At 37.6% G+C, this 22,736-nt stretch overlaps 1 protein-coding gene across 7 annotated transcripts in view; it reads left to right on the top strand.

Moving 5' to 3' along the window:
* OPHN1 (oligophrenin 1) overlaps positions 1–22,736 on the top strand; it is a 734,952-nt gene that overhangs the window by 423,229 nt on the left and 288,987 nt on the right. For all 7 annotated transcript variants that reach the window (XM_065915121.1, XM_065915123.1, XM_065915118.1 and 4 more), the window contains one exon: positions 18,562–18,646. In XM_065915121.1, coding sequence (XP_065771193.1) covers positions 18,562–18,646 — 85 coding nt within the window. The remainder of the gene's footprint in view (positions 1–18,561; positions 18,647–22,736) is intronic.

The raw sequence follows: 22,736 nt of genomic DNA, 5'->3' as shown, positions 1-22,736 counted from the left end.
AGCTTTAAAATAAATGTCTAAAGGACTTTTCTCAGTGAAAATGAAGCCACAACTAGAAACAGGAAAATTATGAAAGGAAACACCTCATTGGTAAAGCCAAATACATAGTAAAAGTAGTAAATCAACCACATATAAAGCTATTAGGAAGGTTAAAAGAGAAAAGTAATTAAGGGAGGCACAAAGAAAAGATGTAAAATATGTTGTCAAAAACAGTAAATGTGGAGGGGTGGAGTAAAAATTCAGTGATGTTCAAATAGATTTGAATTTATACACACACATCCTCCATTGTAATCACAAATCAAAAATCTAATGGATATACCAAAAAAAAAAAAAAAAGGAATCCAATGATAACACATTTTTCCAAAGACATTCCTTACTGAATGCTTCAATTGTTTTAACTTTCTCATTTGTTCTATAAATTTTTTTAGGTATACTCTCACATTGTCTGCAAATAAAAATAATGTGCCTTCTGTTTTCCAGTTCTTAGGCACTTCTCTCTCTTAGTGCATGTATGTGTGTGTGTATTTTATCATGATAAGAATTCTAATCTATCATTTTCTAACTGTAATCTTTTTTAAAGTCAGGAAATTTTGTTTTGAATTTTGTTGAAGATGTTTTCAATATCTTTGGGGATAATCATGATTTTTCTTTAAGCCTATTAAAATGGCATATGAGTCAATTTCCCAATATTGAACCACTGTATATTTCTATATGCAATTCTGCATTTTTGCAATAAATCCAGTTTGAAGTGAAGTGAAGTTGCTCAGTTGTGTCCAACTCTTTGCAACCCCATGGACTGTAGCCTACCAGGCTCCTCAGTCCATGGAATTTTCCAGGCAAGAATACTGGAGTGGATTTCCATTTCCTTCTCCAGGGGATCTTCCCGACCCAGGGATCGAACCCAGGTCTTCCGCATTGCAGGCAGACGCTTTACCTTCTGAGCCACAAGGGAAGCCAAAATCCAGTTTAGCTATGGTATATTATTTCCTTGATATGGTATTGGATACTGTTCACTAATAATTTATTTTAGATTTATCATAATTATTTACAGGTGATATTGTTCTGTAAGTTTCTGGTACTATCTTTATTAGATTTTATTATGAATATCATACTTATTTGGAGAAGGTAGTGGCACCCCACTCCAGTACTCTTGCCTGGAAAGTCCCATGAACGGAGGAGCCTGATGGGCTGCAGTCCGTGGGGTTGCTAAGAGTCGGACACGACTGAAGTGACTTAGCAGCAGCAGCAGCAGCAGCATTATACTTATCTATACAAAAGTGTGGAAACTTTTTCTTTCTTTTCAATGTCCCAGAATGATTTATGAATCATTGGAACTCTCTGTTCTATGTTTAGTAGAATTTCCTCTGTAAGTGTGCATGTGTGTGTGTCCCCACATTAGTTCAGTGATAACTTTCTCTACTGCCACTGTGAAAAATTATCTTTTAAAGGTATCTACTTCTAATGGGATCAACCTTGGTAAAATTTCATCTAGCTTTAATGTTTATTAGCAATGAGTTCTGAGTCTCATGACTTTTAAATTTTTTTCCATTTCAGTGTTTTTTTTTCTTTTTTGTATATGTGTGCTTTTTGGATATTTCTTCTTTTTTGATAAAGTTATGCTATGGTTTGTCTGTTTTGTAATGGTTTTTTTAAAAAAAGGATTTAAATTTATTAATTAGGTCAACTGTTTTTCTATTCCCCACCTCATTAATTTTGAATTTTTTGCTGTTTCTTTTCTTACTTTTGATTTGCTTTGCCATTCTTTCTTTAGCATTTTGAGCTGACAATTTATTTTTACTCTTTCACTTTATTGATAAATGCATTTAAATTAGTGACCCTTCCTCCTTATCATTTCATTAAATATATCTCATAAGTTTTCACATATAGTGTTTTCATTATCATGGTATTTTTTTTTCAGAATTTTTGTGATTTTAACTTGCATTTCTTCCTTTACTCAAGAACTATTTAATAGAAAGTAAAAGTTTCCAGGTAGATAGGACTTATCATTTCTAGTTTTATTGCATTGTGATTAGAAAATATTTACATTTCAACTTTGTGGAACTTATTGATGTTATCTTTGTGATCTAGTATGTGGTTAGTTTTTGTGTTTTACATGCACTTGAAAAGAAGTGTATTCTCTATTATCAGGGTATATAATTTAATATATGTCTATAATAACAACCATATTGATTATGTTATTTAGCCTCTGTATTTTAACTTGTTGTTTGTCCACTTGATTTATTGTGTGATAGAACTGGTATGTTTAAAGTCTTTTAGTGTTTCTAATGACATCTCCTTGTATCTCTTGTATTTTTGCTTTATAAAGTTGGTTGCTGTATTATCTGATGCACCAATATTTATAGCTATTCTTTTTTTTTTCCATTTTGAGTATGGATGTTAGCATTTAAAAGTATCCTTTGTTCCATTTAATGCTTTTTGGCTTGGAATTTACTTTGTCTGATATTGATTCCATTTGCCTGGTAGATCTTTGCCCATTTCTAAAATTTCCTCTTTGTCTCACTTTCTTTTGTCCGCTCAACCTTCTAAGGGTGTTTTTCCTTACTTTTTGCCTCCCTCTTTCTTAGAAGCAATACCTTTCAAAGACTGCCTTTTGAATACTGCTTAGAACACCTTTCCCTAAGTGCTCTGATCTACCTGACTGTTTTTCAGTATTTTCATACTTTGTATAGACTGTCTTTCTGGTACTGGCTTTAAATTAATCTTAGGCCTCTAGCCCTCTTTCTTTCTCATGAATGAACTTCTACCAGGATTGCCCTTGCTTCCTGCAAAGATTTGTGGACAGAGACTGAGTGATATCTCACTAGGATTTAGTGTTCACTTTCCTAGTTACAGTTAACTTGGAATTTGGGTGTTTTCTGTGTTTTTATGTGGAGGGCATGACTTTGTGTACTTTTAGGTATTTCTAGTGCTTCCATGTTGTTTTATGGAAGATGTGTAGGGAGATTTAGATTTTTCATGACCACTATTACCTTGACATAAGCATTTCCCATATGATTAAAAATTCTTTATAAATATTTTAATGGCTGCATAATATTATGATAGATAAAATAACCAAAATTTATCAGATAATGTCCTTCTTATTGAGCATTTCATTTGTCACCTTTTTTGTGATTACATAATTTGTGGATGAGTTAATTCTAATGTATACTTTGCATAGATTTGCCAAAGTAGAATTACTGCCTCAAGGTTATAAATATTTTTAGCAATCTTGATATAATTTGAATCCAGGGAGAACCAATAGGTCACATATGGAGTTATTTTAATCTGCTAAGTTAGCTTCTACCTTTTCTTCAGATAACATGCCCCTCTTCTATATATATAGCAGGAACCAGGTCTGAAATAGCTGAGGTGCATCAGCCTGGCTATTTCTGATGTTTACAGCCAGCACCTCTGCTTATTGATGGAACCATATGGCATTAATAGTTATTAAATATTTGAAGGTCTACTGCAGTCATAGTTTATAGCATTTGTTCTCCTATGGTTGTATTGTCTTTTATCACTGTACTTGAGACACACACATATAGCAACAACAAAAGAAAAAGTGACCTTTATTTCAGCTATCCTTTAGTCTGTCATCCCTGGGTTTTATAACTAAGGAAGAGGGATAAGCAAGAGCATGAGCTGGCAAGAGTCTAACTTGGTGAAATTGATCAATCTTCACACTAGTCATTACTGCATTTACGACTTGTGTCAGAGCCCCATAGGTTATTTTTCTGTCCACTTTCTGTTAGTCACTTATCTTTTCTTTCTCTCACTCTGTCAGTTTCATCAACTGCAAGTAATCCCAGCTTATCTTACTATTAATGCAACCAGAATTTTCATAGTAATATCATGTTACTAATATTTTCTTCATTAATTGTTGTACTCTGGCATGACTCTGGTGTTTTAGAGGAACCACTGTAACCTTCTTGTTATTTGGGGAGGTGTGTTTTTGTTCTTGTGTTTTTGTTTGGGGATTTTTACCTCTAAATGTGAGGGGAAAAATCATTATGCCCTCATTTGGAGTGGTTTTTAGAACTTTGACCGAGATATGATTATTTATACTCCCAATCTTATTATCTTTCATATTGTTGTTGCTTTTGTTGTTGTTTAGTCATTGTTGTGTCTGACTGTTTTAGACCCCATGGACTATAGCCCACCAGGCTCCTCTGTCCATGGGATTTCCCAGGCAAGAGTACTAGAGTGGGTTGCTGTTTCCTTCTCCAGGGGATCTTCCCAACTCAGGAATTGAACCCATGTCTCCTATATTGAGAGGCAGTTTATTTACTGCTGAGTCACCAGGGAAGCCCTGTCTATCATATTACACAATAGGAAAACAGGCTCATCCTAGAATTACATGTGAGAAGCTGTTATTAAAAATCAAAACAAAACCTTCCAGGCTTAATCCCTGACCTGATGAAAAAATCTCTTGTCTTGAGATACAGGAATCTGTATTTCACAAAGCTTCCCAAATGACTCTGATGTAGTTTTTCACCTGACTATAGGCTCATTTTGGGGATGCATAGTTTTAGTAAAAGTTCTTCATCAAATCATGACCCCCATTATATCTCTCAAGTGGTCATTTCTGTGTCAATTTCTAGACCTTGCCAACTTTGCAGTATATTCATGACATGCTCCAGGGTGCATACAAAACTTAATTTTCTAACATACTCAGAGTGAAGTGAAGTCGCTCAGTCATGTCCAACGCTTTGCAACCCCATGAACTGTAGTCTTTCAGGCTTCTCCATCCATGGGGTTTTCCAGGCAAGAATACTGGAGTGGGTTGCCATTTCCTTCTCCCGGGTATCTTCCCCACCCAGGGATCAAACCTAGGTCTCCTGCATTGCAGGCAGATGCTTTACCCTCTGAGCCACCAGGGAAGCACCTGAAACAGGGTAAGGGGTTCTGCAATAGCAGGAGGGGAGTGAGACATACTCAGAATGCCATTCCAAAACCAAGAGCCTGTAAAAATTCGTTTGTGTTTTCTGTGAATTGAATGGTTATTTTTTTTTTTTACATTTTAAATCTTCTGTTAATTGGAAATTAACTATATTGTTTGATTGTAAAATAGGAATCTAACTTAATTTTTTTCCAAATTGTTAATTTTTTATGCTCCACTTATTGAACATGTCTTCTTTATTCAATAATTTATAATGTTTTATTGTGTATTATTGAAGGTGGGAGGAGAAGGGGACGATAGAGGATGAGATGCTTGGATGGCATTACTGAAGTAATGGACATGGATTTGAGTAGGCTCTGGGAGTTGGTGTTGGGCAGGGAAGCCTGAAATGGTGAAGTCCATGGGGTCCCAGAGTCGGACACGACTGAGTGACTGAACTTATTGTGTATTAAGTTCTTATATTTACATGATGATCTTTTCATGAGCTCTTCACTTTTCCCACTTATTCTTGTACTAGTATGACCTTGTTACTGTTGGAGCATCATTAATCATTTTCTTATCAAGTAGCACAAATTCTCCCTACATATTATTCTTTGAAAAAATGTTTCAGCCATTTTTGCCCACTGATTGTCCCACATAAACTTTTTATCATGTTCCAGAAAACAGAAGCTTTTTGACATTTTTATTTGAATCATGTTAAATTTCAAACTTAATTGGAGTCAAGTTGATAACTTTTCAATATTTAGTCTGTATGTCCAAAATCACAGTATTTGTTTTCATGTATGCAGTTTTCTTTTTATATTTTGGACTTTTTTCTAGATAAGTCCTAAATGTATATGCATATTTATTCCTAGGCTTGATTGTATAAATAACAAACACATGTACAGTGTGCCATTTTTCCTAATAAACTTTTGAATTGATTACTGCTAGTATTTAAGATGCTTATAATTCTCATATCTTTACTTTCTGACCAGGGATTTTAAGAAGGTTTCCTGTGAATTTTAACAACTTTTCTTTATTGTTTATCTTGCGTTTTTCAGAGAGAAACTTATATCTTAGATAAATAAATGTTACTTTGTCTCCTTTCCAACAGCTTTAAGTTCCCTTTCTTGTTTAATTACATTACACATCCTAGATATTCACTCTCTTTGCCATTCATTAAAATCATCTGGAGACTTTAGGAAATAACCAAAACTCACCTCCTGAGTTTCTGATTAATTTACATAGAATGGAAAACTGGGCATTCTTTTTTTAAAAGCTTCTCGAGAAATTTCTAGAAGCTAGATTTGAGAATCATTGTTCAAAACACTCTGATCCAATGATAAGTAGTAATGATAAAAGAAGGTTGAGATGGTTGGATGGCATCGCCAATTCAATGGATATGAATTTGGTTGAACTCTGGGAAAGGGAGAGGGAGACCTGGCATGCTACAGCCCATGGGGTTGCAAAGAGTTAGATGTGATTTAGTGACTGAACAACAGCAAAGAGGGATTCCTTTTTGGCTTCTGACCTTAAGCTTTAACTGTGATATCAACTGATCATTCGAGACAGATTCAATGGTGTACTGGATGAGCACATGCTGGCTCATGAGACCTGATTGTGCACATTATTTCTCAAGTTTATTGAAATTATGTGGTAACTTGGAATTGGCCCCACATCACAGAAGTTGATATATGTTGCAAATCAAGGCTCGCCTCCTTCCCCAGGCAACTCGGTCATTAAACATTTACCAGCACATCATTGTAAATCTTTATTTATCTTCTATCCCTAGGCTAAGAATAAGTTTTATCTTCATTAGTATTTGAGTTTTATTGAAGTCACCTTTCATCATATTGACAACTTATCACCGAAATTTGAAAACTTTCTATTTCTTGCAAGTTTTTTTTTTTTCAGAGGAACCCTTGTATTCTGATTTTTCAGAGTGGTGTCTCCCTTCTTTTGAACTACATTGGCTTTTGCTAGATCTAATAACTTTTCAGTTTGTTGCTTTGATTGCATTATAGACATGGAGGAGTCAAATTTGAGTTTGTAAGACACTGGTTTAAATTCTTGCTCAAAAATTTCAGGTCCAAATGAGTAGAAAAGAGAAGAATTACTCCAACCATCACTGCTGTGGTTAACCACAGATTCAGAGGGTAGTTTGGATAGAAAGGAAAATTTCAGTCACTTGAGTATCTTGACTGCATGTTTCTCTAATAACTCTCTGTAAATACTACCTTGTCACAAAGTTATTTATAAAAATTAGCTGATATAAAGCTGAAATTGTCATTCTCTGAGAAATAATTGGAATGCAAAAATCCTAACCATGTCAGTTACATGCAGATGCACATGCTTTACAATCAAATGAGCTGAAATTGGGATTGATAGATTCTTATGAAAATTAAGAAGCCTGAATAGGACACATGGCTAAATTGGTGGTCACTTTACTTTCACTGAGAATAGACAGGTCTTGGACAGGGCCAAGATTTTACATGAATAAAGCTGCAGTAAGCTTCGGAATAGACCAGTTACCAATTTATACAGGAAGATATTTTCATGCAAGCAATTGAAGTGCTGATTCTGTAGCCAGGAATTTTTTGCCTTTACTTAGTGCAAAAGAATGAAATTTACCTACTATATGCCAGACACCCTTCTGAGAGAAAAGGATTATATCAGGAGAAGCATAGGCATAGGCTTGAAGTGGTTGCCCCTCTGGAGGGCACAGGCACTAAACTTTGTGGGCACCAATGCAAGTGCCAGCATGCAGAGTGCAAGAGCTGTGGAGATATGATTACTTTCACATGCATGTTGGTAGATGGAAACAAGGGACTATTGTGAAGGCATGGCCACCACAGATTTCCCCCACTGGTCCAGTGCCCAGTGGTGCTGTGGGGATGGGGTTGCCTCCATTACCCCAGTCTTGTAAAACCACATGTATGCAGTTCCAGCCTTGGAGAGTCACCTGCCCTGAACTCTAACCCAAGAGAGCTGCTGAATAGGCTGTGCCAACCAAATCATGGGAGCAGGGCTGTCCAAAGCTTTGGGGACCTGACCACTACCAAATATGTCTAGAAGGCAGGATCCCCACTCAAACTGGCCTTAAGATTTGGGACTTGATCAATACTAGTACCACCTTTCAATTTTTCTATTTCTGTCTTTTAGAGTGAGAGTGTTTGTTCTATGCCTGTCCCATATTTCTATTTTGGAAGCACCTAACTTGTTTTCACAGGTTGCCAGCTGGGGAGCACGTTGCCTCAGGATGAATTATCTTACCCATATCTGATTTAAATGATATGTAGCTGAGGCATTCAACTTAGACATTTTTAAAATCATAAACTTTTATTTAACCATCTAAAAGTCTATGATTTTAAGAATGTCTAAATTGAATGCCTCAGCTACTCATGGGATCGCAGAGTTGGACATGACTGAGTGACTGAACTGAACTGAATATGTAATATAATAAATTATTAATGAGGCAGTTTACATGATAATTTGTACTAATTGTTTAAAATATGGTGTCTATTTCATATGTAAATAATATCTCAATTCAAAATAACTATTTTTCCTTCCATTTTTATTGAGATATAATTGACTTTGAGTGTTTGAGTGTCTCCTGCAGAGATATGGGTGAGCAGGGGCCTTCTGTGGGGACAGGGGCTCTGGCTGCAGCAGACCTGGGAGGCACAGCATGTGAGCCCCACCATAGCACCACCAAGCAGATAACCCACAAACTGGAGAACAATTATACCAAAGAAGTTCATTCACTGTTGCAAAAGTTCTAGGACCCACAATAGATTTCCCAACCCGGGGATCCAGCAAAGAGGCTGAGAACTCCCAGGGAATTTGACTTTAAAGGCCAGTGTAATTTGATTACAGAACTTTCACAGGACTGGAGGAACAGACTCTTGGAGGACTCAAACAAAACCTTGTATGCACCAGGACCCAGGAGAAAGTAGCAGCAACTCCACAACAGACTGAGCCAGACTTGCCTGTGAGTGTCCAGGAATCTCCAACAGAGATGGGGGTCAACATGGCCTGCCATGGAGTCAGAGACACTGAATACAACGGTCCTGGCATAAGCCCTTTTGAAGGAGGTCGAGATTAACACCACTACCCCTACGGTAATTGGGCCTGAGGCCAAACTATAGGGAGGGAACACAGCCCCACACATCAACAGAATATTGGATCAGAGCAAGACCAATATTCCCCCACAGCCAACCTCTCCCATAAGGAAGCTTCCACAAACCTCTTATCCTTACCCATCAGAGGGCAAACAAAATGGAAACCACAATTACAGAAAACTGACCCAACTGATCACTTGGATCACAGCCTTGTCTAACTCAATGAAACTATGAGCCATGCCATGTAGGGTCACCCAAGATGGAGGGGTCATGGTGGAGAGTTCTGACAAAACGTGGTCCACTGGAGAAAGGAATAGGAAACTACTTCAGTATTCTTGCTTTGAGAACCCCATGAACTGTATAAAAAGACAAAAAGATGACACTGAGAGATGAACTCCCCAGGTCGGTAGGTGTGCAATATTCTGCTGGAGAACAGAGGAGAAATAGCTCCAGAAAGAATGAAGAGGCTGAGACAAAGTCAAAACAATGCCCAGTTTGTGGATGTGACTGTTGATGGAAGTAAAGTCCAATGCTGAGAACAACAGTATTGTATAAGAACCTGGAATGTTAGGTCCATGAATCAAGGTAAATTGAAAGTGGTCAAATAGAGATGACAAGAGTGAATATCCACATTTTAGGAATCCATGAAATAAAATGGACCAGAATGGGTGAATTTAATTCAGATGACCATTATATCTACTACTGTTGGCAAGAATCCCTTAGAAGAAGCGGAGTAGCCCTCATAGTAAACAAGAGTCCAAAATGCAGTACTTGGATGCAATCTCAAAAATGACAGAATGATCTCTGTTCATTTCCAAGACAAGCCATTCAATATCACATAATCCAAGTCTATCCACCAACCACTAATGCCGAAGAAACTGAAGCTGAATGGTTCAATGAAGATCTATAAGGACTTCTAGAAATAGCATCAAAAAAAGGTGTATTTTTCATCATAGGGGACTGGAATGCAAAAGTAGGAAGTCAAGAGATACCTGGAGTAACAGGCAACTTTGGCCTTGGAGTAAAAAATGAAGCAGGGCAAAGGCTAACAGAGTCTTGCCAAGAAAATGCACTGGTCATAGCAAACACCCTCATCCAACAACACAGAGACGACTCTACACATGGACAAAACCAGATGGCCAATACAGAAATCAGACTGATCATATTCTTTGCAGCAGAAGATGGAAGAGCTCTATAGAGTCAGCAAAATCAAGACCAGGAGCTGCCTGTGGCTCAGATCATGAACTCCTTTTTGAAAATTCAGACATAAATTGAAGAAAGTAGGGAAAACCACTAGGCCATTCAGGTGTGATCTAAATCAAATCCCTTATACAGTGGAAGTGACAAATAGATTCAAGGGATTAGATCTGATCGACAGAGTGCCTGAAGAACTATGGACAGAAGTTCATATCATTGTACAGGAGGTGGTGATATTGTAAAATAATTAGCCTCCAACTAATAAAAATAAATAAAAAAAAAATCCCCAAGAAGAAGAAATGTAAAAAGACAAATGGTTGTCCGAGGAGGCCTTACAATTATCTGAGAAAAGAAGAGAAGCAAAAGACAGAGGAGAAAAGGAAAGCTATACCTAACTGAATGCAGAGTTCCAAGGAATAGCAAGGGGAGATAAGAAAGCCTTTCACAGGGATCAATGGAAAGAAATAGAGGAAAACAATAGAATGGGAAAGGCAAGAGGTTTCTTCAAGAAAATTGGAGATACCAAGGGAATATTTCATGCAAAGATGGGCACAATAAAAGACAAAAATGGTATGGACCTAACAGAAGGAGAAGATATTTAGAAAAAGTGGCAAGAATACACAGAAGAACTATACAAAAAATCTTAATGACCCAGATAACCGTGAAGGTGTGGTCACTCACCCAGTGCCTGATATACTGGAATGTGAAGTCAATTTACGTTAGAAAGCATTACTACGAACAAAGCTAGTGGAGGTGATAAAATTCCAGCTGACCTATTTCAAATCCTAAAAGATGAAGCTGTGAAAGTGCTATACTGAAAATGCCAGCAAATTTTGAAAACTCAGCAGCGGCCACAGGATTGGAAAAGGTCAGTTTTCATTCCAATTCTAAGGAAAGGCAATGCCAAAAAATGTTCAAGCTACTGCAGAGTTGCACTCATCTCATATGCTAGTAATGTAATGATCAAAAATCTCCAGGTTAGGCTTCAGCAATACATTAACTGATAACTTAATCAGTTCAGGTTGGATTTAGAAAAGGCAGAGGAAGCAGAGATCAAATTGCCAACATCTGTTGGATCATAGAAAAAGCAAGAGAATTCCAGAAAAACATCTACTTATGCTTCATTGACAACGCCAAATCCTTTGACTTTGTGTATCACAATAAACTGTGGAAAATTCTAAACAGATGGGAATATCAGACCACCTTACCTGCTTCCTGATAAATCTGTATGCATGTCAATAAGCAACAGTTAGTACTGGACATGGAACAACAGACTAGTTCAAATTTGGGAAAGAAGTACGTCAAGGCTGTATGCTGTCACCTTGCTTATTTAACTTATATGCAGAGTACATCATGTGACATGCCAGACTGTATGAAGCACAAGCTTGAATCAAGATTGCCGGGAGAACTATCAGTAAGCTCAGATATGTAGATGACACCACTCTTATGGCAGAAAGAGAAGAGGAACTAAAGAACCTGTTGGTGAAAGTGAAAGAAGAGAGTGAAAAACCTGGCTTAAAACTCAGCGTTCAAAGAACAGAGATTATGGCATCCAGTCCTATCACTTCATAGTAAGTAGATGGGGGAGCAATGGAAACAGTGAGAGACTTTATTTTCTTGGGTAAAATCACTGCAGATGGTGACTGTAGCCATGAAATTAAGAGATGCTTGCTCCTTGGAAGAAAATCTATTGCAAACCTAGATAGCATATTAAATGGCAAGACATTACTGACAAAGGTCCATCTAGTTAAAACTATGGTTTTTCCAGTAGTCATGTATGGATGTGAGAATTGGACCATAAAAAAACCTGAGTGCTGAGGAATTGATGTTTTTGAACTGTGGTATTGAAGAAGGTTCTTGAGAGTCACTTGGACAGCAAGGAGATCAAATCAGTCAATCCTAAAAGAAATCAGTCCTGAATATTCATTGGAAGGACTGATGCTGAAGCTGTAACTTCAATACTTTGGCCACCTAATGTGAAAAACTGACTCATTGGAAAAAACCCTGATGTTGGGAAAGACTGAAGGCAGAAGAGGACAACAGAGGATGAGATGGTTGAATGGCATCACTGACTCGATGGGCATGAGTTTGAGCAAGCTCTGGGAGTTGGTGATGGACAGGGAAGCCTGGTGTGCTGCAGTCCATGGGGCACAAAGAGTCTGACATGACTGAACGACTGAAATGAAGTTTAAAGTATACAGAATAATGATTTAACTTACATACTCGGTCACTTCAGTCATGTCCCACTCTTTTGCAACCCCATGGAGTGTAGCCTGCCAAGCTTCTGTATCCATGGGATTCTCCTTGCAAGCATTCTAGAATAGGTTGCCATGGCTTCCTCCGGGGATTCTTCTTAACCCAGGGAATGAACTTGCATCTCTCATGTCTCCTGCATTGGCAGGCAGGTTCTTTACCACTTGTGCCACCTGGGAAGCCTGATTTGACTTAATTATATCATGAAATGATTACCACAATAAGGTTAGTAAAAATCCATAGTCTCATTTAAATACAGTGTAAAAAAAGTAGAAAATAAAATTTACTCTCTTAACAACTTTCATATATAACATACAACAGAGTTAATTATCTTTGTCATGTTGTAAATTACATATCAAGTACTTATCGATCTTCTAACTAGATGTTTATAGCTTTGACCACCTTCATCTAGTTCTCCCTTTCCCCCATGCCCTGTCTCTGGTGACCATAAGGCTGATCTCTTTTTCTCTGAATTTGTGTGTTTTTGAAGTACAGTTGACCTACAACACTGTATTAGTTCCTGGTACACAAAATAGTAATTTGATATTTCTTTACATTTCAAAGTGATCACCAGATAAGTATAGTTTTCATCTGTCAGCTTACAAAGATATTATATAATTATTAACTATATTCCCCATACTATACATTTTATAATGTATCTGACAGTTTAATCTCCCTTACCTATTTCTCTCCTCCCCTCAACTACCACTCCACCGATAAATGACCTCTTTGTTTGGTTATATTGTTGCATTTTTTAAATTCCACATATAAGTGAAATCATATGGTATTTGTGTTTCTTTGTCTTACTTATATCACTTAACATAATACCCTCTAGGTCCTTCCAAGTTGTGACAAATAGGAAGATTTCATTCTTTTCATGGCTAAGTAGTATTTCACTGTGTATCTATACCACTTATTCTTTATCCATTCATCTATCTATAGACACTTAAGTTGAACCTCCATATCTTGGCTATTGTAGATAAAGCTGCACATATGATCCATATATTTTTTTTGAATTAGTATTTTCATTTTTTTTCACATAAATATTCAGAGTGGAATTTCTGGATTGTAAGGTAGTTTTTCAATTTTTTATGGGATCTCCATATTGTTTTCTAGAGCCTACACTAGTATAGATTCCTACCAACAGTTAATGAGGGTTCTTTACTCCATGTCCTCACCAACACTTGTTATTTCTTGTCTTTTTGGTAATAGCCATTCTGACTGATGTGTGGTGTTAGCTCATTGTAGCTCGTTTGAGTTACATTTCCCTAATGATCAGTGATGTTGAACATCTTTTCATGTGCCTGTGGCTATCTGTATATCTTCTTTGGAAAAATCTCTATTCATGTCCTCTGTCATTTTTTAAATTGAGTTGTTGATCTTTTTAAAGTCAAATGTATGATTTCTTACATAGGCAAAACACTCTCCGACATAAATCACAGCAGGATCCTCTATGACCCACCTCCCAGAATATTGGAAATAAAAGCACAAATAAACAAATGGGACCTAATGAAACTTAAAAGCTTTTGCACAACAAAGGAAACTATAAGTAAGGTGAAAAGACAGCCCTCAGATTGGGAGAAAATAATAACAAATGAAACAACAGACAAAGGATTAATCTTAAAAATATACAAGCAACTCCTGCAGCTCAATTCCAGAAAAATAAATGACCCAATCAAAAAATGGGCCAAAGAACTAAACAGACATTTCTCCAAAGAAGACATACAGATGGCTAACAAACACATGAAAAGATGCTCAACATCACTCATTATCAGAGAAATGCAAATCAAAACCACAATGAGGTACCATTACACGCCAGTCAGGATGGCTGCCATCCAAAAGTCTACAAATGATAAATGCTGGAGAGGGTGTGGAGGAAAGGGAACCCTCTTACACTGTTGGTGGGAATGCAAACTAGTACAGCCACTATGGAAAACAGTGTGGAGATTTCTTAAAAAACTGGAAATAGAACTGCCCTATGACCCAGCAATACCACTTCTGGGCACACACACTGAGGAATCCAGATCTGAAAGAGACACGTCCACCCCAATGTTCATCGCAGCACTGTTTATAATAGCCAGGACATGGAAGCAACCTAGATGCCCATCAGCAGATGAATGGATAAGGAAGCTGTGGTACATATACACCATGGAATATTACTCAGCCATTAAAAAGAATTCATTTGAATCAGTTCTAATGAGATGGATGAAACTGGAGCCCATTATACAGAGTGAAGTAAACCAGAAAGATAAAGAACATTACAGTATACTAACACATATATATGGAATTTAGAAAGATGGTAACGATAACCCTATATGCAAAACAGAAAAAGAGACACAGAAGTACAGAACAGACTTTTGAACTCTGTGGGAGAAGGTGAGGGTGGGATGTTTCGAAAGAACAGCATGTATATTATCTATGGTGAAACAGATCACCAGCCCAGGTGGGAGGCATGAGTCAAGTGCTCGGGCCTGGTGGGCTGGGAAGACCCAGAGGAATCGGGTGGAGAAGGAGGTGGGTGGGGGGATTGGGATGGTGAATACGTGTAACTCTATAGCTGATTCATATCAATGTATGACAAAACCCACTGAAAATAAAAGAAAAAAACACAAAACAAAACAAAATCACAAAGATTATAAAAAATATATATGAAGTTTGCTTTATACATAGAGTCTCTTTTTTGCAAGGTAATAGTAGACTATAGAAATGAAAATTAAAGGAGTAATAGAGGACTTAAAAATAAAAACATAAAAAAATTAAATGATAATAGTAAAAATATATCTAGGAATTTCTCTGGAGCTGTTGCAGGCAGTGTGGGGTTTGTTCAGTTTAAGATAGTTCCTTGTTCCAGCTTATACTTCTCAAGATCTGTAGACCCCTTCCAATGTAGTCAGTGCTAATTACAGGGTTTTTATCTGTTGTACCTGTCACTTCCAAAGTAGTTCCCTCTGTTTATTTTGACTTCTTCTGTTTTCAAGTCTCTTCAGTTTCTAATTTCTGCCCTGGCACAAGGGGGAGAAGGTGGTCACTTAATTAGGCTCACTTGTTCAGTCATGCTGTGGGGAGGGAGGAACCCTACAAATAAATATCCCTGGCGTGTGTGGGGAGTGTTTGCAGTGTCTCGGCCACACTGGGTTTGCCCCCGCCCAAGGTGTGTGTGCTTTCCCAGTCTACACTGCTTAGGCTCCAGGTTATTCTGCAGGGGAACTATCTAATGCGGGCCCTGGGTTGCGTGCATTTCCCAGGTCTAACTCACTCAGGTTCAGGTTTTTGGGTAGTCCACAAAGGTGCAGACTTGGTTGGACCTTCGTTTTGTCCCCTTTCCCAGTCCGAGCAGCTCAGGCAACCAGGTACTTGGTGAGAGCACTCTCCTTAGGTGCAGTGCATCTTGTCACCTCCCCTGTCCCAGCTGCTCAGTTTCCTGGGTGCGCCCTCAGGTGTGCTGTGTGTCTCTTCTGGGGAGCTGATCTCTGGCTGCAATCCTCCGAGTGGATGTCATCCATCCAGGATCCCAGGAAGACTTGGTTGGCCACTGGGAGCCTCTCAGTTTGGTGGAGGATGCCATCTCTGGGACTGAGTTTGCCCCTCCGGCTCTGGCTGCCATCCGCCTGCCTCTGGCAGGGTATGGGCCAGCCCGCTTCCAGCTAGCTCTCCTCTGGTATTCTCTCAGTCCTTTGTTCTGTGAGGGGCCTGGCAGTGCTTTATGTTAGGGCTTTTCATGGGAAAGTTCTCTCTCTCTCTCTTTCTTTTCTCTCTCTTTCTGGCTATCCCACAGTTTGGGTTGCTGTTTCACATTAACTCCCTCAGATTGCCCTCAGGGCATTCAGTCCGGTCCTTACTCTAAGCAATGCTGCCCATGCCTCCCTGTTCATCCCCTGCTTGCTGGTGGCCGATGCAAGTGTCTGCGCTATTTCTCCACTGGGAATTTCCACTGGGCACGTAATATGTGGGTTTTATTTATTTATTTATTTTTCCTCCCAGTTGTGTTGCCCTCTGAGATTCCAAAACTGCCCACAGACCAACCGGTGAGAGGGTTTCCTAGTGTTTGGAAACTTCTCCTCTTTTATGACTCCCTCCCCAGGATGGATTTCTGTCCCTAACTCTTTTGTCTCTCTTTTTATCTTCTATGTTTTGTCCTACCTCCTTTCGAAGACAGTTGGTTGCCTTTCTGGGTGTCCTCTGCCAGCATTCAGAAGTTGGTTTTTTTTTTTGGAATTTGCTCAGTGTTCAAATGTTCTTTCAATGAATTTGTGGGGGAGAAAGTGGTCTCCCTGTCCTATTCCTCCACCATCTTAGGACTGCCCTCATCTTTCAGTGTTTTCTAACGATTTTCATTCCAAGCCAGACATGATGGGTAAAAGGAACTGAGATAAACAGGTTTTAGTGAGAGGTTTTATTTATCTGACTAGAGTTTAATCTCTGTTTTTTGTTTGCTTTTACTGTACATATCAGAAGCTCAACTTACCTCTGGTGTTCTTCTTTTTTTTATATTGATTGTCTTTTGTTTTCCTTAGAGTCTTCTTAAATATTTTTGAGAATAGTTCTTTTAGTCACATTCCTGTGTTATTATCCAGGAAGTCTGTTGATGTGGTGGTAAATTGTGAGGAGGTAGCATTCTATAATTCTACAATCATGTCTCAGTACTTTGTTTTATTTTTTAATTAATTAATTTATTTTAATTGGAGGATAATTACTTTACAGTACTGTGATGATTTTTGCCATATATCAATATGAATCGGCCACAGGCATACCTATGTACCCCCATCCTGAACTTCCCTCCCACCTCCAATCCTACCCTATCCCTCTGGGTTGTCTCAGAGCACTGTCTTTGGGTGCCCTGCTCATGCATTGAACTTGTACTGGTCATGTATTTTACATATGGTAATATACATGTTTCAATGCTATTCTCTCAAATCATCCCACCCTCACCTTCTCCCACAGAGTCCAAAAGTCTCTTCTTTACATATGTGTCTCTTTTGCTGTCTTGCATATAAGGTTGTTGTTACCATCTTTCTAAATTCCATATATATGCGTTAGTATACTGTATTGGTGTTTCTCTTTCTGACTGACTTCACTCTGTATGATAGGCTCCAGGTTCATATACCTCATTAGAACTTACTCAAATGCATTCCTTTTAATGGTCAAGTAGTGGTCCTTTGTGTATATGTACCACAACTTACTTATCCATTCATCTGCCAATGAACATCTAGGTTGCTTCCATGTCCTAGGTATTGTAAATAGTGCTTCAGTGAACATCAAGGTGTATGTGTCTCTTTCAATTCTGGTTTCCTTCGGGTGAATGCTCAGTATTTTAGTGAACCTGTGTTTCTGGCTTGTGATCTTCACAAATATTGTTCACTTGTGTTTCAGTTTCCCCCCTTAGAAGAGACAATGAGGCATTCTAGTTCTGGAGTTGTGAGTTTCCCCTTTCCCAGGTCAGTCAAGCTCTGGTAAAACAGTTTCTCTTGAGGGCAGGCCTTATTAAAAGGAATGAAATGCTCTGTGCATATTTTTAAATGACTAGTTTTCGTGGCTTTTCAGAATTACAGTAACATGATGGAATTTTCCTCAGATCTTCACTGTGAGTAAGGCTTTTGTAGGTAAAACTCCCAAAAGCTTGGGAGTCCCCTAGGACTGGTCCTGCTTAAAATTTTTAACTCTCAAGCCTGTTCACACTGAGCCTCTAGCAATTTGCCAATTATCGATTAGGTTGTCATAGCCCTGCACTGGTTCCTGAGGACTTTTCCACTCCTGGGCTTCTGCCCTATATGTTTTGATTCTCTGTGTCTGCTTGTCTGTTTCTTCAGCTTGCCCTATGACCTCAGTTCTCTGATGGAGCTAAGAGGAGTTGATTTTCAGGTTGTTCCATTTTTTTTTTTTTCTTCTTGTGTGAATGAAAGAGTTGACTTCCAAGCTCCTTGCATGCTTAACATGCATGGAATCCAAGGGAATTTTTTGAGACCTAAAAGACATGTTTGTTGTAAAGTTTTCATTTTGTGAAAACTGGTTAGAGTATCTTTTAATTAATGTACTTTATTTTTCTTTTAAAGGGGTAAAATCTAGTACCTTGTGAAAAATTAACTTTTTTCATTTTTTTTTCTTCTTGAATAGATCCAAAATGCCCAGGAGATGTTGATTTTCATAATAGTGACTGGGACATTAAGACAATCACCAGCTCCTTGAAATTCTACCTCAGGTATGTCTGATATGATTTGGAACGTTACTTTTCAGAATTGATGAAATTTGTCTGGATGTAGATGGAGTTACTGTAGTCCCAATTTTTGGAGGTTGGATAGAATTGCTAAAGAAAAAAGAATGAAAGGAATTTTTGTTAAAGAAAAATGTGCATTAGGAACCTTTTTTTTAAAATTGGGAATTTAAGCAAGGGGAACATCAAAATAATAGAATTATTATTGAAATGTGGGTTTCTGAAGAAAATTTGCTTTAAGAACAATTATTTAAAAATCATGCCCTTAAATAATTGAAGTTTTGTCTCTGTGCACAGATAGAGTGATATCACAATGGGCTCACCAGCAAACTCAGGAGTTGTGAAAATTCAAGGTTGTTAACCTGTATTGTTGGATAATAATTTTGAAATATTAAATTGCATTTACACAGTCATAATTTTGTATTTGTATGTCTTTTTTAATAATGTGAATAAAAAACAAAAAAATACAAATATAGAAAAGTTAGAACTGAAAAAGAAAAAATAATGTTAGAACTTAATGAAGTGATGGCAGTAGAAAAAAATTAACTCGTGAGCAAAATTTGGGGATGCACAATGACAGTTTATTGGCATAACTTTATATTGCATAAAATTATTTGTGACATATATACTTTTTAAGCTCTTTTATTTCTTACCGTTTTCTATGTCCCATCGTATGCACCATACTTTATGTGCTAAAATGTCTTTTCAATTATTGTACTCTTTAGTCATTAAGATAGCTATTTATGATATGAGAAATGTCATTAATCCAAAGAGATTGGGTCCCAGATATTGTTATTAAATGACCTTCTGCTATTGCATCATCTTAGAACTTTAAGTAAATATGAATGTTCTTTCCAGGAGTATTTCTCTTGCATTTGCCAACAAAGAAAATCACTATTCTTGGAGGGTTTATTCTGTGTTAGGCAATGTTCTAGTTGCTTATGTTGACAATATCATTGTTTTTTTCTCACAATAATCTTATGAAGTAGGTGTTACCATACTTATTTTACAGATGAAGAAATACAACATACTTTCTCCCTCATTAAGTAATATTCATGATCACAACTCATATTATTTGAACATAAGTATCTCTAACTTGTAAAGCCACTGGTATTAGAGCATCTTATTTCCCTATTCTCCAAATTCCAGAGACTGTGACCTTCTTGGAGTTGCTTGGGTAATTTAGTAAAGACAGAGCAATCTGCTATGCACACTTTCAGGAGACTCATGATGATGGTAATAGTGCAAGTAAATAACTCTGTGTCTCTAGCCTCCTTAAAAGGGGTTAGTTTTTTCAGAGATTTATGTGGGGTAAGTCCCTCCCACATTTTATCTTTCCCAGCTCATTGCATAGTAAGCAGTGAATCCCATTTGAAAGATGAACCTGAAACTTTGAATGGCCAGCACCTCCAATAAGAGATATTTATTGTTGAGAGTCTTATGAGCCTTTAATATGTTAAGCCAGTTAACACCTTTTCAATTTCTTTTTTTTTAAAATTGTGTCAGTATCTTCAAAATGAACTTGCTTCATCTGTGTTTTAGACACCTAATTCACCCCTTGTCTCCAACATTTCTAGACAATTACTCTAAAAACCATCCCTTCTCTCTTCTGCATCTTTAACCTTTCTCATTTAATGGATTCTTTCCTCTGAGCATACAAATAGGAAGACCACAACCACAGAAAACTAACCAAAATGATCACATGGATCACAGCTTTGTGTAACTCAGTGAAATTATGAGCCATGCCATGTAAGGCCGGCCAAGACAGATGGGTCATAGTGGAGAGTTCTGGCAAAATGTGGTCCGTTGGAGAGGGGGATGGCAAACCACTTCAGCACTCTTGTCTTGAGAACCCCATGAACAAATATGATCCAGTATTGCACATCTCTCTAACCTTGTGTTTTGTTTCATTCATTCATTTATACCACCATTCACTAAACCATTCAGTAAACATATCCTGACTACCTACTCAGTGCCTAGCATAGTATCTGGCAGTTGGTGTACAGCCGTGAGTAGATATGACGTTAAAAATTTTATAGTTGGGACTTCCCTGGTGGTCCAGTGGTTAAGGATCTGCCTGCCAATGCAAGGGTCACCGATTCAATCCCTAGTCAAGGGAGATACCATATGCCACAGCACAAGTCTGTGTGCTGCAACTACATTTGAGGGATATGACAGTAAAGAGTAGCCCCCACTCTGCAACTACAGAAAAGCCCGTACACAACAATGAAGACTCCGCACAGCCAAAAACAAATAAATAAAACATTACAAAAAGTTATAGTAAAGTGAAATGGAGAGACAAAAAACAATTATACAAATATAATAAACTGTAATGAGTGTTCTGAAGGAAAACTGCAAAGTGCTATGCAGTCATATAATAAGAAAGCCTGATTTGTTCTGATTTTCATTTTGAACTGAAGTTTGAATTATAACTTGGAGTCAACTGGCAAGGGGAGGCAGTTCCATACAGAAATAACTTCATATGCAAAGACCTTGAAGCACAAGGAAGACCCTTTTAAGGAACTACATGTACCAGTATATGTGGAGTATTGAGTGTAGAGGGAGGGAGAGATATGTAGGAGCAGATCATTCAACACCTTTTAGGATATTTTTAGAATTGGAGTATGACTATATATTAAAAGCAATGGGAATATGTTGAAAGATTTTAAGCAGGAGGTTGTATGATATTTTCATTTTGAAAAAAATTTAGAGAGATAAGATTAGAGAGAGGCAAAATAAGTAGAGGTGGAAACCAATTAGCAAGCTATTGCTGTGGTCCTGAAAAGAGATGATGCTCTGTGGGACTAGGGAGTAGCATTGGGAATAGACAAAAATAAGCATAGTCAAGAGATTTAGGGAATAAACTTGGATATGAAGATGGAGGAGAGGGAGATAAAAGAATGATTTCCACATTTCCAGCCATGCAACCAAATGTTGGTCATGCAGTTACTGATTTGGGAAACCTTAAAAAAATTACCTCATTTGAGGGAGATGACAAATTAGGTTTTTGATATGTCAAATCTAGGTGTCTTTGTAGAAACTAGGGCAATAATTTTAAATAGGCAATCTGATATATAGGAAATATATAGGCATGTAACTCAGAGAATTCTGGGCTTGAGTTAAAAAATTGGAGATCATCAACAGTGCAGATGATAATAGGAGGCAGGAGCTTAGAAGAAATTACCTAGTGAGATATTTCACCCCTTCCCAATCTAGCTCCAGTGTATGAAGTAATACACACTCCCACCTTTACTTTTAATCTCTAAGTTTACTTTTTAACCCACTGCAATCTGACTCACCCCCTCTCCTCTATGAAGCTGCTCTTGCCAACGTCACCAGTGATTCCCTCAATGCTAAACACAATGGATGATTGTCAACCTTTACCTTATTTGATCTCTTTGTAGCATTTGAAGCAGTTAACAAGCCCTCCTTGAAAGTTTTTCTTCTTTTGGATTCTGCTAATCTATGACTTTTGGATTTTCTCTCACCTCTTTGATAACTTTTCGAAGTCCCTTTTATGGACTTTCTACCTGGTATTCCCCAGGGCTTTCTTCTCATTTTGCTACATTAGAGGAGAGGAAAATACAAATATTCACAGGAACAAGGACAAGAAAATGACTGAAGGACTACTTTCATATTAAACTACTTTCATATTAAACTTGTTGCCTATAAAACCCTTACTTGCATGACAATCCCTTTGTTTATATATAAACAACAATATTCTTTACTCCCACAAACAACCATAGGAGCCCAATATAGACAGATCTTTCCATTTTTCAATAGAGGCAGACAATATTGATCTTGTATGTGAAATACTCAATTTTCTTCGTTATGATGACTGATTCAATTCCATTTCTTTTTTACACACTATTCTGGACTAGAAAAAAATGTTGAAAGACCTCATGTAACTGTTGGCTGCCAGTTTGCCATCTCTCCTTGAGCCATGGTATTTGTTCTTATGGTTCTAATAAGCCCTGCTTCTCAGATCTGGAAAAGCACTTCATCCATCTTCCTAATAAACATCTGCCTTTGGCTATCCCAGAAACCCCTCAGACATAGCATCTCTACTTCCCTCTGA

This window comes from Muntiacus reevesi, chromosome X (genome assembly GCF_963930625.1).
Source record: "Muntiacus reevesi chromosome X, mMunRee1.1, whole genome shotgun sequence".
Lineage (NCBI taxonomy): Eukaryota > Metazoa > Chordata > Mammalia > Artiodactyla > Cervidae > Muntiacus > Muntiacus reevesi.
The sequence above is the reverse complement of the archived record's forward strand: the minus strand, read 5'-3'. Positions and strand labels throughout refer to the sequence as shown.